Raw genomic sequence first — 13,109 nt, 5'->3', positions numbered from 1 at the left:
ATGAAACAATTGGGAAAAAACCAAATATTGCCAACTGGTTTCACAGATACCATCTGGCAGTCAGGCCACACTGTGGAATACTGTAATTTAAGCTTCCAGAGCCTTGCAGAGGAGCATTTACACATTTTTCTCTAGAGCACCTCCCCAGTTCTTTCTAACAGAAATCTCTAACACTCTGCAGCTCCAGCCACTGCCACCTTCCTTTTTTTGACTGCTCAACACTCGTTCTCACCTTTTCATTCTTTCCTATTAATTGCCAAAGGGTGGCCATCTCCACTCTTGTGCTGCCTCCTCAGTTCCAAGTTCTACCTTAAGTCGAGTCAGGCAGGAAAGAGAAAAAAAAGGGCAGACTACCAGGAGATGAGTCAGCAGAAAGAAACTCATGCTGTTACCAGTTTCTGCATTCAGTATTACAGTAGGTACTGGCAGTGAGAATAATTGCAGGGAAAGTCTGTGGGCACTGGAAAGAGACACACTGTTTCTCTGCAGGGCAGTAACATCTGCTCATGTTCTGGGCACATGTGATCGGAGCACCCTGCACAGAGGTTCAGGGAATTTGGAAGACAGACAGATGAAGGTTTTCCAACCAATGTGCTAGTTTCATTGTGCTCAACACTTGTCTTTCATACTGAAAGTGAAAGGCACATTTCTGCTACAAAGGCCAAAATGGCAAACACCTGCCATAAAATGTGGAGGAAATAGAGTTTATCTATAAAAGTCAGAGGATTATTAAAAATAATAATCCATTTTACCCCTCATCTTTTTGTGTAGGTAGCTAATCTTGTATAAGCAGCTGAGATTTGAACTGTAAAAAGGAATGTATTTAATGGTTCTTAGTTAAAACACTTTAAAATTTGCAGTGTTTGTACTATAATGAATAATATTTTAAAAAATAGAAAATTAGAGAACCTGCACATCTATTCTTGTGGTTTAGATTAAAAAAAAAAAAAACAACAAACAATCCTATGCCTATATCTAAGATATAAATAGCTCCAGCAATAATTAGTTGGTTGTAAGAAGAAATCAATCCATATACTGAAAGAAAACCTCTTTTTGTAATAGAGTTAAATTACACGACCACTTCATAGATGGAAGGGAAAATACTGAAATTCCATATTGTCTACTGGAATTTCTTTTGTTCTTACTGTCATCAAGACCAGCTGGATACTCTTTGAAGACAATTAGGAGAAACTTAAAACCAAGACCAAACTCAGTAACCAATATGCCAGTGAAAAGCCTTACCCACAACTCAGCCAGATGCAATGATGGAAGGTATTGCAAACCAGTGTCATGTGAAGGAATGAGAATTCATTGGAGGCTGCAGTCTGACAGTATTTGGCTGTGTTTTCTCACCATCACCACCACTGTGTCTCTAGGTCTCTGTCAGCTCCCTTAGCTACTGTCCCCAAACGCTCCCTACCTCCTCTCCTGCCTGTCACCTTCCCCTTCTCTCACACTGCTTTAACTTCCCAGAAGCTCAGAGTAAAAGGTGTTCTGAGCTAGCAACCATCAGCCTTGTTTCTTACTTTTTCCAAAGACCTAGAAAATTCTGCCACCAATCTCTATTAATAAGGCTTCTGCCTTTCACTACTTGTTCAATGTTAGAAGTCTTACTGTCACACTGAAATTTTCATTTGATAACTACATTTCTCAGTCCTGAGGTTTTGCAAAAAAACCAAATGCACCAAAGCCTCACCCACTAGAAATTCCCATCAGCCTGTTATGACCATCAGGCAGCAATCCCCCATGTCAGTCTAAAACTTTACCTTGTGCACCATCCCATCAGGTATGGTCCCCCAGTCTGTCCACCACCTGCAAGTACAGCTGCTTTGCAAACCGCCTGCAGGAATGCTGCCTATGCTTTCTGGCAATGTATTAAATTTGGCAGAGATTTATGGTGCAACTGGGAGGGTTTGGGAATGTGAGAACCGGCGTGCATGAGCCAGGCTTCAGGCGCACTGCTGCAGCAGACTGGAAAGCTGATCCTGAGGACAGCCCCAGAAGGACCCTGAACCTTTATTTATGATGAAATCATTATCTGTTTTCTTCATTTCATTTTGAACAACCACTGAAAAAGGATATGAATGTACCAAAATTTTAATAGCTATTTTTCTAAGAGGGTTGAAGGGTGTTAAAATGTACAGGGCAGAGGTGGCACTGAATCGGAAGATTGCCTTCCCTTTATTCAATACTATAAAGGTCTGAAAAAGAGAAAGAAAAGACATTTTATCAGAGTTTATTCACTGTAGATTCTCATTTAAAAACTGTTACAAGCAAGCAATCACTAAAATTGTAACTTTTTGAACAGTTAATACACAAAAGCGTGAATAATTTTTCAAATAAAAATTATTTCCAGTACTTACCTGATGAATCTAACATATGAAAATGCAATTAATTCAATTCATTAAGGTTTTTTGTTTACTTCTTCATTAAACAAACTCAGTAAAGTAATATTCCTTTTCATGTGTTTCTTGTAAATAAAGATGCATAAATTATTAACTGAAATTTTATTTATGTTTTCCCCCAGAAAATTCTCCCTGTTTGAAATAGTACAAGTAGGGTGTGGTGGTGCATTCTCCCACACTCCTTTCAACCCTATTTGGGGACTTTATTGATCTATTAGTCTTACTAACTCGAAATCCTTCTGGGAACTGATTTATTAGACTATCCACTGTTGTAATTTTTGGGGTTTTGTGCTAAGGAGAGAGGGAAATAACAGCAACATATACAGCCATATTTAGGTAGGTCTCTGAGGACTGGAAATCTGAATATACCTTACTAGAGGAGAGCAAGAGACAATCCCAGTGATCCTTCTGCACAATTGTGGTTTCCAGGTGTGAAAATTTCTCACAAAATACATCCTTTTAAAATTTAACTTTTAATATCTATGGAACTAATCAAATTTAGAGAAACTTGCAGGCATCAAGCCTTACTTCAGAGGATTGTAGAAGACTCTGTAGGTTAAATGTCTCAAATAAATCCATGAGCCAAAGCTAAACAGTACGACAGCAAACCCTGCAAACACTGCTTTGCTTCCACTGCAGGATATCATGGCTGCACCTGCCCTAACACTACAGCACACAAAATGTGGGCTGTCGGGTTCTTTTGTGTCACTAAGGTGCTCTTCAACTGCAAGATCAATCAGAAAAGAATGAAAAACAGTGCAGAAGGAAGAAAGGTTCAGTAACTCAGAAGAAATCTCCATCCAGTGAAAGGGACGATGCAAGAATAACCTAAATTCAAATGAAATTAAAGGAAAATTTCTTAAATTGCTTTTTTCATTTTTTCCATTGTCATATTTTGCACATAAGCTATGACAAAGCCTCCCTGATTTCTGTTAAGTTGCTGATGAAATGAGCTGTAAGCTAGAATTCCAGTGGAATCGTGGGCAAGGTTATGTTGGTTTCATCTGGTGTCCATGATATCAAGTATTGCTTCAAGACTATAAGCAGTGAACTACGTGACTATTTCCAGGAAGGCTGGCAGACAGGGAAAATATGCCAAGGAGGTTCAAGGAGGACAGTGCTTCAGTCTGCTGAGATTTGGAAAGTTTAGAATGTATGAACTGTGAAGTATAGATACAAATGTCTAGAAACACACAGGAGAGAGATGTGGAGATGGGGGTTTACTGAAGGCAGAGGAGAAGCAAGGATTCAACTGTGAGGAAAAGCTGCTCCAGTCTCAGTGGCTTCTTCCCTCAGCTGTCCCTCCATCACAGCTCTACACTGAACAGCTTCTCCTACAAACCAAACCCCTTAGGAGTAAGGGACTCTACCAGGCAGACTTTACACTATCTTGAGTACAAACTCAAGATGTGTAGGAATGTATAAGATATGTATATGATTTCCCACTTCTGCACAGAAATGGAGAAACTGCATGTGAAGCTGAGGACAGCCTGAGCTAATGTTTCCAAATTGCACTTCCAGTTTGGGCTTAGAGGTAACAGCCTTCAGATGACCTGGCCTTACATGAAGTTTTCATTTCAACTCCTGAAGCAACCAACCAGATGAATGACTTTTTAAAAAATGTTTTAAAGCCTCACACCCCAAGGGGAAGGTGAATTTCCTCTGCCAGGTCTGTCCCCAGCCCCCAGGACTCACGTCTCAGATGCCTCCAACTCATGCTCTTTTTGGTAGTTATGAGGTAGTTGACAAAATGCATTAAAAATCACACTTCCTGCTAACTCTGTATCTAAGACTACTGCACCTTCATTTAGTCAACCTATATTTTAAAAAACATCTTTGAACACAAGCATCTTAAACACACATCTATTTTCTAACATGCCGTATGGAAAATAACAGCATGCTGGCACAGTTCCAGTTTCAGTTGGAAGCTGCTGCTATTTTAGCTGTTCTACTTTCTGCTGCCCTGCATAAGCAGAACCAACAAGACATAAATTCCCTACCTCGGTTTTAATTTTTCACTCAAAGCATCTTTGTGACTTGAGCTTTCAGAATGACTTTGGTGGTCCTCTAACTTCTAGCCTTAAATATGAATTAGAACTGTACCTTATTTCTGAAGGAGAATTTTCATTAAAAAGTACAGGCAAGAGCTGATATGCCCTATGTAAGCTCCCTGCTATGCCTGCTATATCTCACTCCACTCTCAACCCAGATGCAAGCCAATGTGTAGGCAGTGTGGATGAACATGAAGTATTGTACCCAAAGCTGTCAGCACAAAGTAGACATACACTAAGAAAAGCTAGATAAATTCTAAACAAATTGTAACATGAATGCTTTTATACGAAGAATTATGTATAAATTTCAGGCCTTATGTTTTATTCATTTTTATAAAGGCACAAAACCGACTCACACTCAAAGTATTTGAGGGCGAATACAAATTCAGAGCTCCCTGAAAGGAAGTCCCTTATTTGCTGCTTTTGCATCTGTAACCTAAAACCCAATCCATCTTCTGCCATATTTGAAATCAAACCAGAAACTGAATTCTTAGCAGGGCAAAGGAGAAGGAATAGTGTTTTGAGAAGATGTAGCTAAGAGAGAAGAGTCAACACTGAATAAAGATAAAGAGTTCCCAAAACCTTATTTCTCCTCTCCTTCCTCCTAGTTAGCTTCAAATGCAGTTTATGGAAGGCTAGATTTAGTGCACTGTGTGTTACCCCACTGCACTTCCACCTTCTGAAAGACAGGAGCAGATACAACGTTGAGCTGGGTCCACAGCCTCTCTGGAAAAGCTCCCGCAGCAGCTAGAACAGGACACTCATGGCATATGAGAAGTTGCCATTTCTTGGGTTTGTGGTTATCTTTTGAAACAATGTTTTCTAGCAAGTCCTTAACTTTTTTGCTTTGCTAGGACTTTTCACTTAAAATTATCTCACAACTATGAAACTATCACTAATGCATTCACCTTTGCTGGTGTAATAAATTGAAGAAATTTTACAAAATCTTTTTGGGTTTTTTTGCAATGCAAGACACATCTGGGAAACCCAGGAGTTAGGGATTTGATCAGATTAGGGACTGATATTGAATGCCAGGAGAAAAGGAGGCATCTCTGGTGACAGACATCATTCAGATCTTTCTGGCAAGAGGCAGGGCATGGAGTGGCAATAAACAGTGTTATATCTCTATCACTGCAGGAGGAAAGTGAAGCTTTACCCACTTAGTTCCACCTATTCTCTCCCTCCTCTTTAATGTAGCAGCCTAGGTTCAGAGGAAAAGAGCCAGCCCTTAAGTGGACCAGATTTTGATTCCTGCCTGCAGGTCAGGATCTTAGGGGATTCCAGCTGCTCTGTTCTCTACAGACAATGAAGTGAACATCGCTGATCCTTTGTGATGGCAGCCTGAGCATGAGCAGGCAGGCACTGTTATACTGGGAACACACAGATTTGCAGTTATACAGAAGCAGAACACAAAACATGAGTGAACTTCCCGTTCACTTTTAATCAATTTTGGATTAAAAAAAAAAAAAAAAAAAAAAAAAAAAAAGACCATTGCAACCCTTTCAGATGCTAAATTTCACAGTTCTAAAGACCAGCATTATTGGCCACCACAGTCAGCAGTATTTCAGTATAATGAAATCATAAGTATAAGACAACATTATTCTATTTTACAATAAAATAATTATGTTTCAATGGTACAATTGCTGGCTTTCAGGCTATCTATGATACAGTGTAAATTAAAAATACTATCAAGTGTGTAAACCTGCTATAATGGGCTGTCCTACTGTCAAACAGCAGTTGTCAATATTTTTCTTTTCCTTTCAACTTCAGATTAGTATTGAGTACGGATATGTCCTCTTTCGCGGTAGGTTTTGCATAGAAACATGCTTACAAAACCATAAAACTATTATACCTATTTGGGTGTTCTTCTCTTAAAAGATTTTTTATTTTAACTTTTCTTCTCAAGGCTACCTCAGGCACAAATTAGGGCTCTCAAAGCAGCTCAAAGTACATATTTATTTCTGTTTATTCACTATTAAACTGCATCAAATCATGGCATGCACAAACCTTTTGCTCAGAAAAAGCAGTCCCAAGGATGGGACATAAAGCACTCTAGATGACATTTAAACATTCACCACATGAAAAATACAGTGAGCTTGATCAATCTTGGTATAAAGAATAGGAAAAAGAATAAAAAGCAAGAGAGATGCAATATTTGCTTCTAAGGCAAATGATGGATGACTTCATTCATGTCTCATAATATTCCTAATATTCCTAAAATTCCTATACAGCTTTTCCAAATAAATACAGCGACCAGTGCTGTGAGCAACCATTTGTGTTCTCTATTTGAAAGTTTGGAAGCCAAGCTTTCTGGTAGTTTCTGTCAAAAGATCAGCTATAGTTTATGCAAGGATCTTAATAGAGCTCTGAAAAAACAGTGGCATTGGGTAATCCTCTACACTTGCCCTAACCCTTCCTTGCAAATAAACATTTTCCTTTATTCTGGTGTTTTTCATTAGATCCATGACATTTCAGATAGATGCTTCACCAGGGAGAAACAGAACATCCCTAATGATTGTGCAGCAGTTGTCACACTGTCTCATTGGAGAAGGTGTGCTGATGGACTTCTGGGCTTAACAAGATGGAATTCAGAGAGGGGTAAAGAAATGTTAAATATTACAGGGATAAATACAGTGAGCATTCCTATGTGTCTTCCTAGAGATGTTTACTCCTGCTACAAGCTTTTCTCAAATTATTTCTCCTTCTGAGACTTGCAGGAGCATCAACTGCTGCCAATAGTTTCAAAATACAAGTGAAACCAGACATAAGTATTTCCAGAATTCACACATAGGTAGATAATATAATTTAGAAATTAGATATTTTAAAGTAAAATTACAGGTGAATAATTGAAATAGGTGTTGATTTTCTATTAGGAACATCTATTTTCATCTAACTGAAGAAAGAAAAACAGAGAATTGAAGCATTTGAGATTTTTTTGCCTTGTCTTAGACTGACAGGGCTGTTTCTATTTCTGTCCTGTAGAAGATTAAAGCATGTGCATAGAGAGAATATGTGTACTTCAGCAGAAAGAAGAGAATTCCAGAGGGTATGTGTTTGGACCATACATATTTAGTGTGCAAATAAAAAGATTCTTCCTTTCAAATAGTACAGAAACTTGACTGAATATGCTCAGCTGGTTTCTCCCATTTCTTGCAATTCTATCACCAGACCTGGCTAATTTAGTACGTTTTTGGCCACATTTGTGAAGGGACTGAAAGGGTCTTCCATACCCAAGGGTTTGAGAGACATATCTGTTATAGGTCATACCTATCATGTATCTGTTTTCACTGCCAGAAACATCAGACTGATTTGGCTATAAAGGTCCGGGATGAGCTGTGGGCAGGTAGGGATAAAATTATAGGGAATACTGTATCATAAACAGACACAATTAGTACAGAACTCTACAAGGCCTGCTTTTATAGAAACACATCTTTTATCTTTGTAAAAGTAGAACTGTGATTTAAAGATAAATCTTTGTATGCTGTGAATGGCAGATAAAGGCTCTTTCAGAGGCACCAGATAATAGAGATAAAAAAATTGTTCTTCCACACAGTATTTTCTCTCTTGTCAAAATAGGACTCATAAATCACATGAAATTTAGCAAGCTGAGACACTTAGAACACAGTAGTTTGTGAAAGTCAAAATAACTCCTATCTTAATATTGACATTTTTACAATCATAGAATCAGTAATTAAAGTATCACCCAATCTAGCTACAGCTATAGAGCATGAACTTTTTCTTCTGCTTATAGGCTGTGCAAAGGATCATTCTGAAAGGATTCCACACCTGCCCAAGGCCAGTTTCACTAAAACTTTAAAATCAGTTTTTATACTCTTTTTGTTACATTTACTGCTTATCTGTTTGTTTCCCTATTGATTCCACAAACTTCCTAAGCATTTGCTATCAAAGCAAATTTCTGTGAACGAAATGTTTTATGCATCAGTTCATGCTGTCAGTTTTAAATCTGAAGAACTTTAGAGAATTTTGGTGTACACAGTATGAATTTATGTTCATTTTTAAGAAGTTCACAAAGTATATATATGTATTACATATTCACATGTTTGTATAGGTATTACATATTGCTTATAATCAAATATTACATATTATGCTTCATCTTTGATATAAATGTTCCATTGATATAAAGTCAGTTATATCAAAGAAATAAATTTTGAGGTAAATTAAAAGAAAAGGGTGAAAAGTTAGTAACCATTAAGGCAAATGGGTTCTGGCTGAAAATTAACATACTGAAGTAACAAGCTCTATGATCCACTCCAAAAAAACAAAACGAGCATGATAACACACTGCAAACACTGGCACGTGAACAGGATTGATATTAGACTCACTTTTTTATTGATGTAATATGGATCCATGTCTTCCAAGGGCTCAGACACCATTCCTGGAGGTATGTCACCATATATAAAGGGGAGTGTTTTTCCTGCCTCCAAGTCACTGTTTGGTTTTGGCCCATTTTCATCATCGTCTTTGCGATCTTGTTTAGGGTTCTTGGCTTTTTCTGCAGCGATGCGTTGTTCAATAGCTGCAAGAGACTCTCTAGTGAAGTATTGGAAGCTGTCTGGTCCTGGTGGTACAAGCACTGACTGCTCCATCTTTTCATCCTGCACATTTTAATTACCATTTATTCTTCTGCATAGGAAAACACTAAAAGAAAGCAGAAATAAAATTCAAATAAACATGTTGAAATCACCAAGTAAGAAAGATGCAGTAGTTATTTTCAAGTGCAATTGCTTTTGCTATGTTGAATTGTTAAAATACACAATTTGAAAATTATGTAAACAAAGTAAGCAGTTTAGTTGGTGATTTGGCATTTGTAAGAAGAAGCACTTGTGTTGTTCTTACATTAGTTATTGAAACTGTAAAAATTTCTCAGCTTCAGGACGATGATAGTCTTTTACTCCAAATAAGGAGAAGTATGATAGTTAAGAATGATCAAACACATTCTTTCCTCATAACTCATATTGTGATCACACTGCTCTGGAATCAATCAGGATTACCTTGGTAACTATAAATAGAACAATTCAACAGAGCTAACACAGAAAATTTCACTGAGATCAGCAAAAGTATCAGAAAACAAGCACTGTAAAATCAGAACTTACATTTAAAAAAATCAATTTGTATGTATTACAGTAATGATTCCAAATAAATTTTTGTATGGGAAATTATTTTAGATAAGAAGAAGAGCAATTGCTGAGTATTATTTCAGTTTAGCTGTTACTGTATCTGGTTCTTTAGAAAATACCTGTAACTGGAAAATTCTGGAAGTATTTTAGTTTACATATTTATTTATACATTGCAATTGCAAAAATAAACCTGTTGGGAAGAAAGAAAAAAAAAAAAAAAGGAAAAAAGAAGTCCTGTAAAGACTATAGATTTGGCATGTTCCATGCTGCTGAATAACTTTCTGATGACACCAGCCGTACAGATGAAATGCATATTTGGGCTCACAACGGTGCATATATCCCTCATGCCTGAATGTAAAGAGGTAAATGCAGTCTCCACCCACTGCAGAGATCCTTATGAAATGATCAGTCAGCCTATCAAGAGACTCAAGGGCCAAGGCAGGTCAGTAGTCATTGAAATAAGCCAGAGATATGGAATGAAAGAGAAGCAGGAATACAGTAGTAGGTAGGGGGCTGGGGGGAAACACGTGAAAATGAATTAAAAAGTGACAAAAAAAACCCAGGAATTGAAGAAAAATGCTGGAAATTAGGAAGGAAATAGAGATTAAAAGTGGCTCAATAGGAGATTGTAAATGACTGAAGAATTAAGGGAGAAAATGAAGAATGCAAAAAGATAGAAATAGGAACTCTGGAGGAATAGCAATATAAAAATGACATGAAAACAAAGTAAAAATAAAACATAGGTGGAATAACAGATTACTGGCAAAGGAGCAGAAAGGAAAGCAAATACTAATAGGGCTAACTTTCTATTGAGAAAAAGTAAATATGGAGAATAAGCAATTAGATGACAAATAAAGGGAGAAGAAAGAAATAATGAAGCTGGGAAATAAAGAAGAAGGTTATATTATATTAAGAAGGTTAGATTATATTAAGTAATAAACCACAAATTTTCTTGATCAGTAGTGCCAGGGTGAGCACAACATCTTAATCACATATTTGTAATGAGTATTAGAATATAGTGTATAAAACAAGAAAGAGGGGGGAGAGTGCTTATGGTCTCCACAAACCCAAATGTCTTGATTTTAAAAAAACATTAACACCCCCATATTTCACACACATATATAAGATCATCACCCGCAATTCAACGAAAGACTTTCAAACAATCAAGGTGCAAGTTTCTCACTGTAAAAAAATTCAAGTGAGCTGATCTCATACCAAACACTAAATATTCACCCATGCAGACACTCATGCCAAAACCAATTCTGTACAGCTTTGCTTCTTTCCAAGGCAAAAGGAATTATACTGTTCTGTCTCCACTGGTGGGAGCAGGGAGGATATAAGAAAATGTACCTCAGCTAAAAGGGATTTAAAATCTTGCCTTTCTCCACATAGAGAGTATCCTCTAGACAGTCCTCAACTCCCTATGTCATGGTTCTGTTTACTTCTGTGAATTGCCACTTCAGTCACTTAAGTTAAGTGAAGTTATAAACTCACTATTTGTACACTCTGACACTGTTTCTTAATGTTCAACCACACCTTGTAGATACTGGGAAGGAAGGAGAAAAAACTGTCAGCCACATCACTGAATTTTCTGATCTCAAACTGATCCCCATGAGTGGCACCACAATTTGGAAGACAGATCTTGTACTAAGCTGTTATCCAAATGTTATGGGGGACACAGCTGCAGGTAGATTCCACTTGCTCTGTGGGCTTCAGGTAGATACAGAGACTCAAGACAATCAAGCCCTCTGCTCAACTTATTTGCGAAAGAAGGGACTAAGACTCTCCTCTCCTCTCCTCTCCTCTCCTCTCCTCTCCTCTCCTCTCCTCTCCTCTCCTCTCCTCTCCTCTCCTCTCCTCTCCTCTCCTCTCCTCTCCTCTCCTCTCCTCTCCTCTCCTCTCCTCTCCTCTCCTCTCCTCTCCTCTCCTCTCCTCTCCTCTCCTCTCCTCTCCTCTCCTCTCCTCTCCTCTCCTCTCCTCTCCTCTCCTCTCCTCTCCTCTCCTCTCCTCTCCATAGACATGTCTGCCTTTCCCTCTCCTCCTCCTCCTCGTGAGACCCAGGAGGGTCCTTTCCCCGTTGCCATTTTCCCTTTGAATCCTTCATTCATTGTCCCAAAGCAGCACTGTGAGCAGCACTTGGTGTTCCCTGCCCGCAGCCGGCGAGGGCACACCAAGCCAGACGAGTCCTGGCGCAGTGGGAGGAGGTGCTGGACAGCAGCAAGGGCAATCTCATGTGCTGCAAGGAAATGGGCAGCCAGCGAGCAGTCAGCAAAGATGAGATCTGAAACCATAGGGTGCTGTGTCAGGATCACCTTTTAGCTCAGTGAATGTCCCCACCTGGCATGCAGGACAAGGATTACCTCAGGATTTGCCTGCAGGTGCACAGAAACAAAATGCTTCACAGCCATTAGTTATGTTGCAAAAAGATTTGATTCAGCTACTGTGTTTATATACCAAGTTTCAAATCAGCAAATGCTGTGGGCTTTTCTAATAATATGTGCATTTCTTTATATAGAAAGGAACTCCACGTTATTTTTCTATAATTAATCCTAGAATGTTCTCTAGTCTGTCAAAGGTACATGGAGCTAGCTAGCTACACCTTTAGATGTAACTAAATCTAGGTAGGCTGTACTTAACATCGTTCAGGAGGCTTTATGAAGATTACCTACTTTCTATCCTCTGCTTAACAGATTAGAGGATGATATTCTGGATACGTTTTCCCCTTTTTCATACACTTCAATGATTATAAGTCTTCAGAATTGCAAATAGAAATCTTCTATGAATTTAAAAGTCAGTACTAAATACATGCAGAATTTACTAAAATCTTAATCCCAAATCACTTTCATTGCTCATATGGCAGTGCTTAACTACTAGGTTTGTATTTCCTTTACTATAGTCAATTGATTTATTCTCACTTATATGTGATGGGGATGCATAAACATTTATACCAGACCAATTAATCTACTGCTATCCTTCTGTTTTCCACCAAGTGAGTTATTAAATATTAATTGAATAACTACAGATTGCTTACATGATACAAATGTGGTTTTTTTTCTTTAGCATAAGTCATTCAACATAGGAAAGACTTTAAGAACACCAAATTATTAATTTCTTATTAACTTGTTTCCTACTCTCCTCTACAGAATGAGGTTTTTTATCCTTCTACATTTCCATGTCTGAGTGACCTTCTTATGAGCAGTGCAAAACATTTCAGATTTTGGAAAATAAGATACTCAGAACATTTGAGAATAGAATCATGGTTTCTTCTGATACTTTCCAGGCAAAATAGATTCACATATACTTCATAGCATGCATTGTTGTAAGCCAGATAACTGCAGAGCACACTCAGCATGCAGGGATGGGACCATCTGCAGACCACAAGCAGAATAAGTCAGAAGCTGTTCAGCTGCATGTGTGTAACTGCACAAAGCACAGCTGTTTGCCTACGTGTACCAAGTCTCAGGCAGCCAGAACTACCCTGGACTGGCTATGCACACACAGACCAGCTGGGTGAT

The 13,109-nt window shown here is 38.2% G+C and overlaps 1 protein-coding gene across 1 annotated transcript in view; it reads right to left on the bottom strand.

The window, feature by feature from the left end:
- LOC128809856 (sodium channel protein type 1 subunit alpha-like) overlaps window positions 1-13,109 on the bottom strand; it is a 91,344-nt gene that overhangs the window by 55,388 nt on the left and 22,847 nt on the right. The window contains exons 2-3 of the mRNA XM_053982235.1: window positions 8,800-9,115; window positions 2,083-2,201 (exon numbers count right to left, since the gene is read on the bottom strand). Of these exons, the coding sequence (XP_053838210.1) occupies window positions 2,083-2,201; window positions 8,800-9,063 (383 nt within the window). The 5' untranslated portion in view covers window positions 9,064-9,115. The remainder of the gene's footprint in view (window positions 1-2,082; window positions 2,202-8,799; window positions 9,116-13,109) is intronic.

Source organism: Vidua macroura, chromosome 7 (assembly GCF_024509145.1).
Source record: "Vidua macroura isolate BioBank_ID:100142 chromosome 7, ASM2450914v1, whole genome shotgun sequence".
NCBI lineage: Eukaryota > Metazoa > Chordata > Aves > Passeriformes > Viduidae > Vidua > Vidua macroura.
The sequence above is the reverse complement of the archived record's forward strand: the minus strand, read 5'-3'. Positions and strand labels throughout refer to the sequence as shown.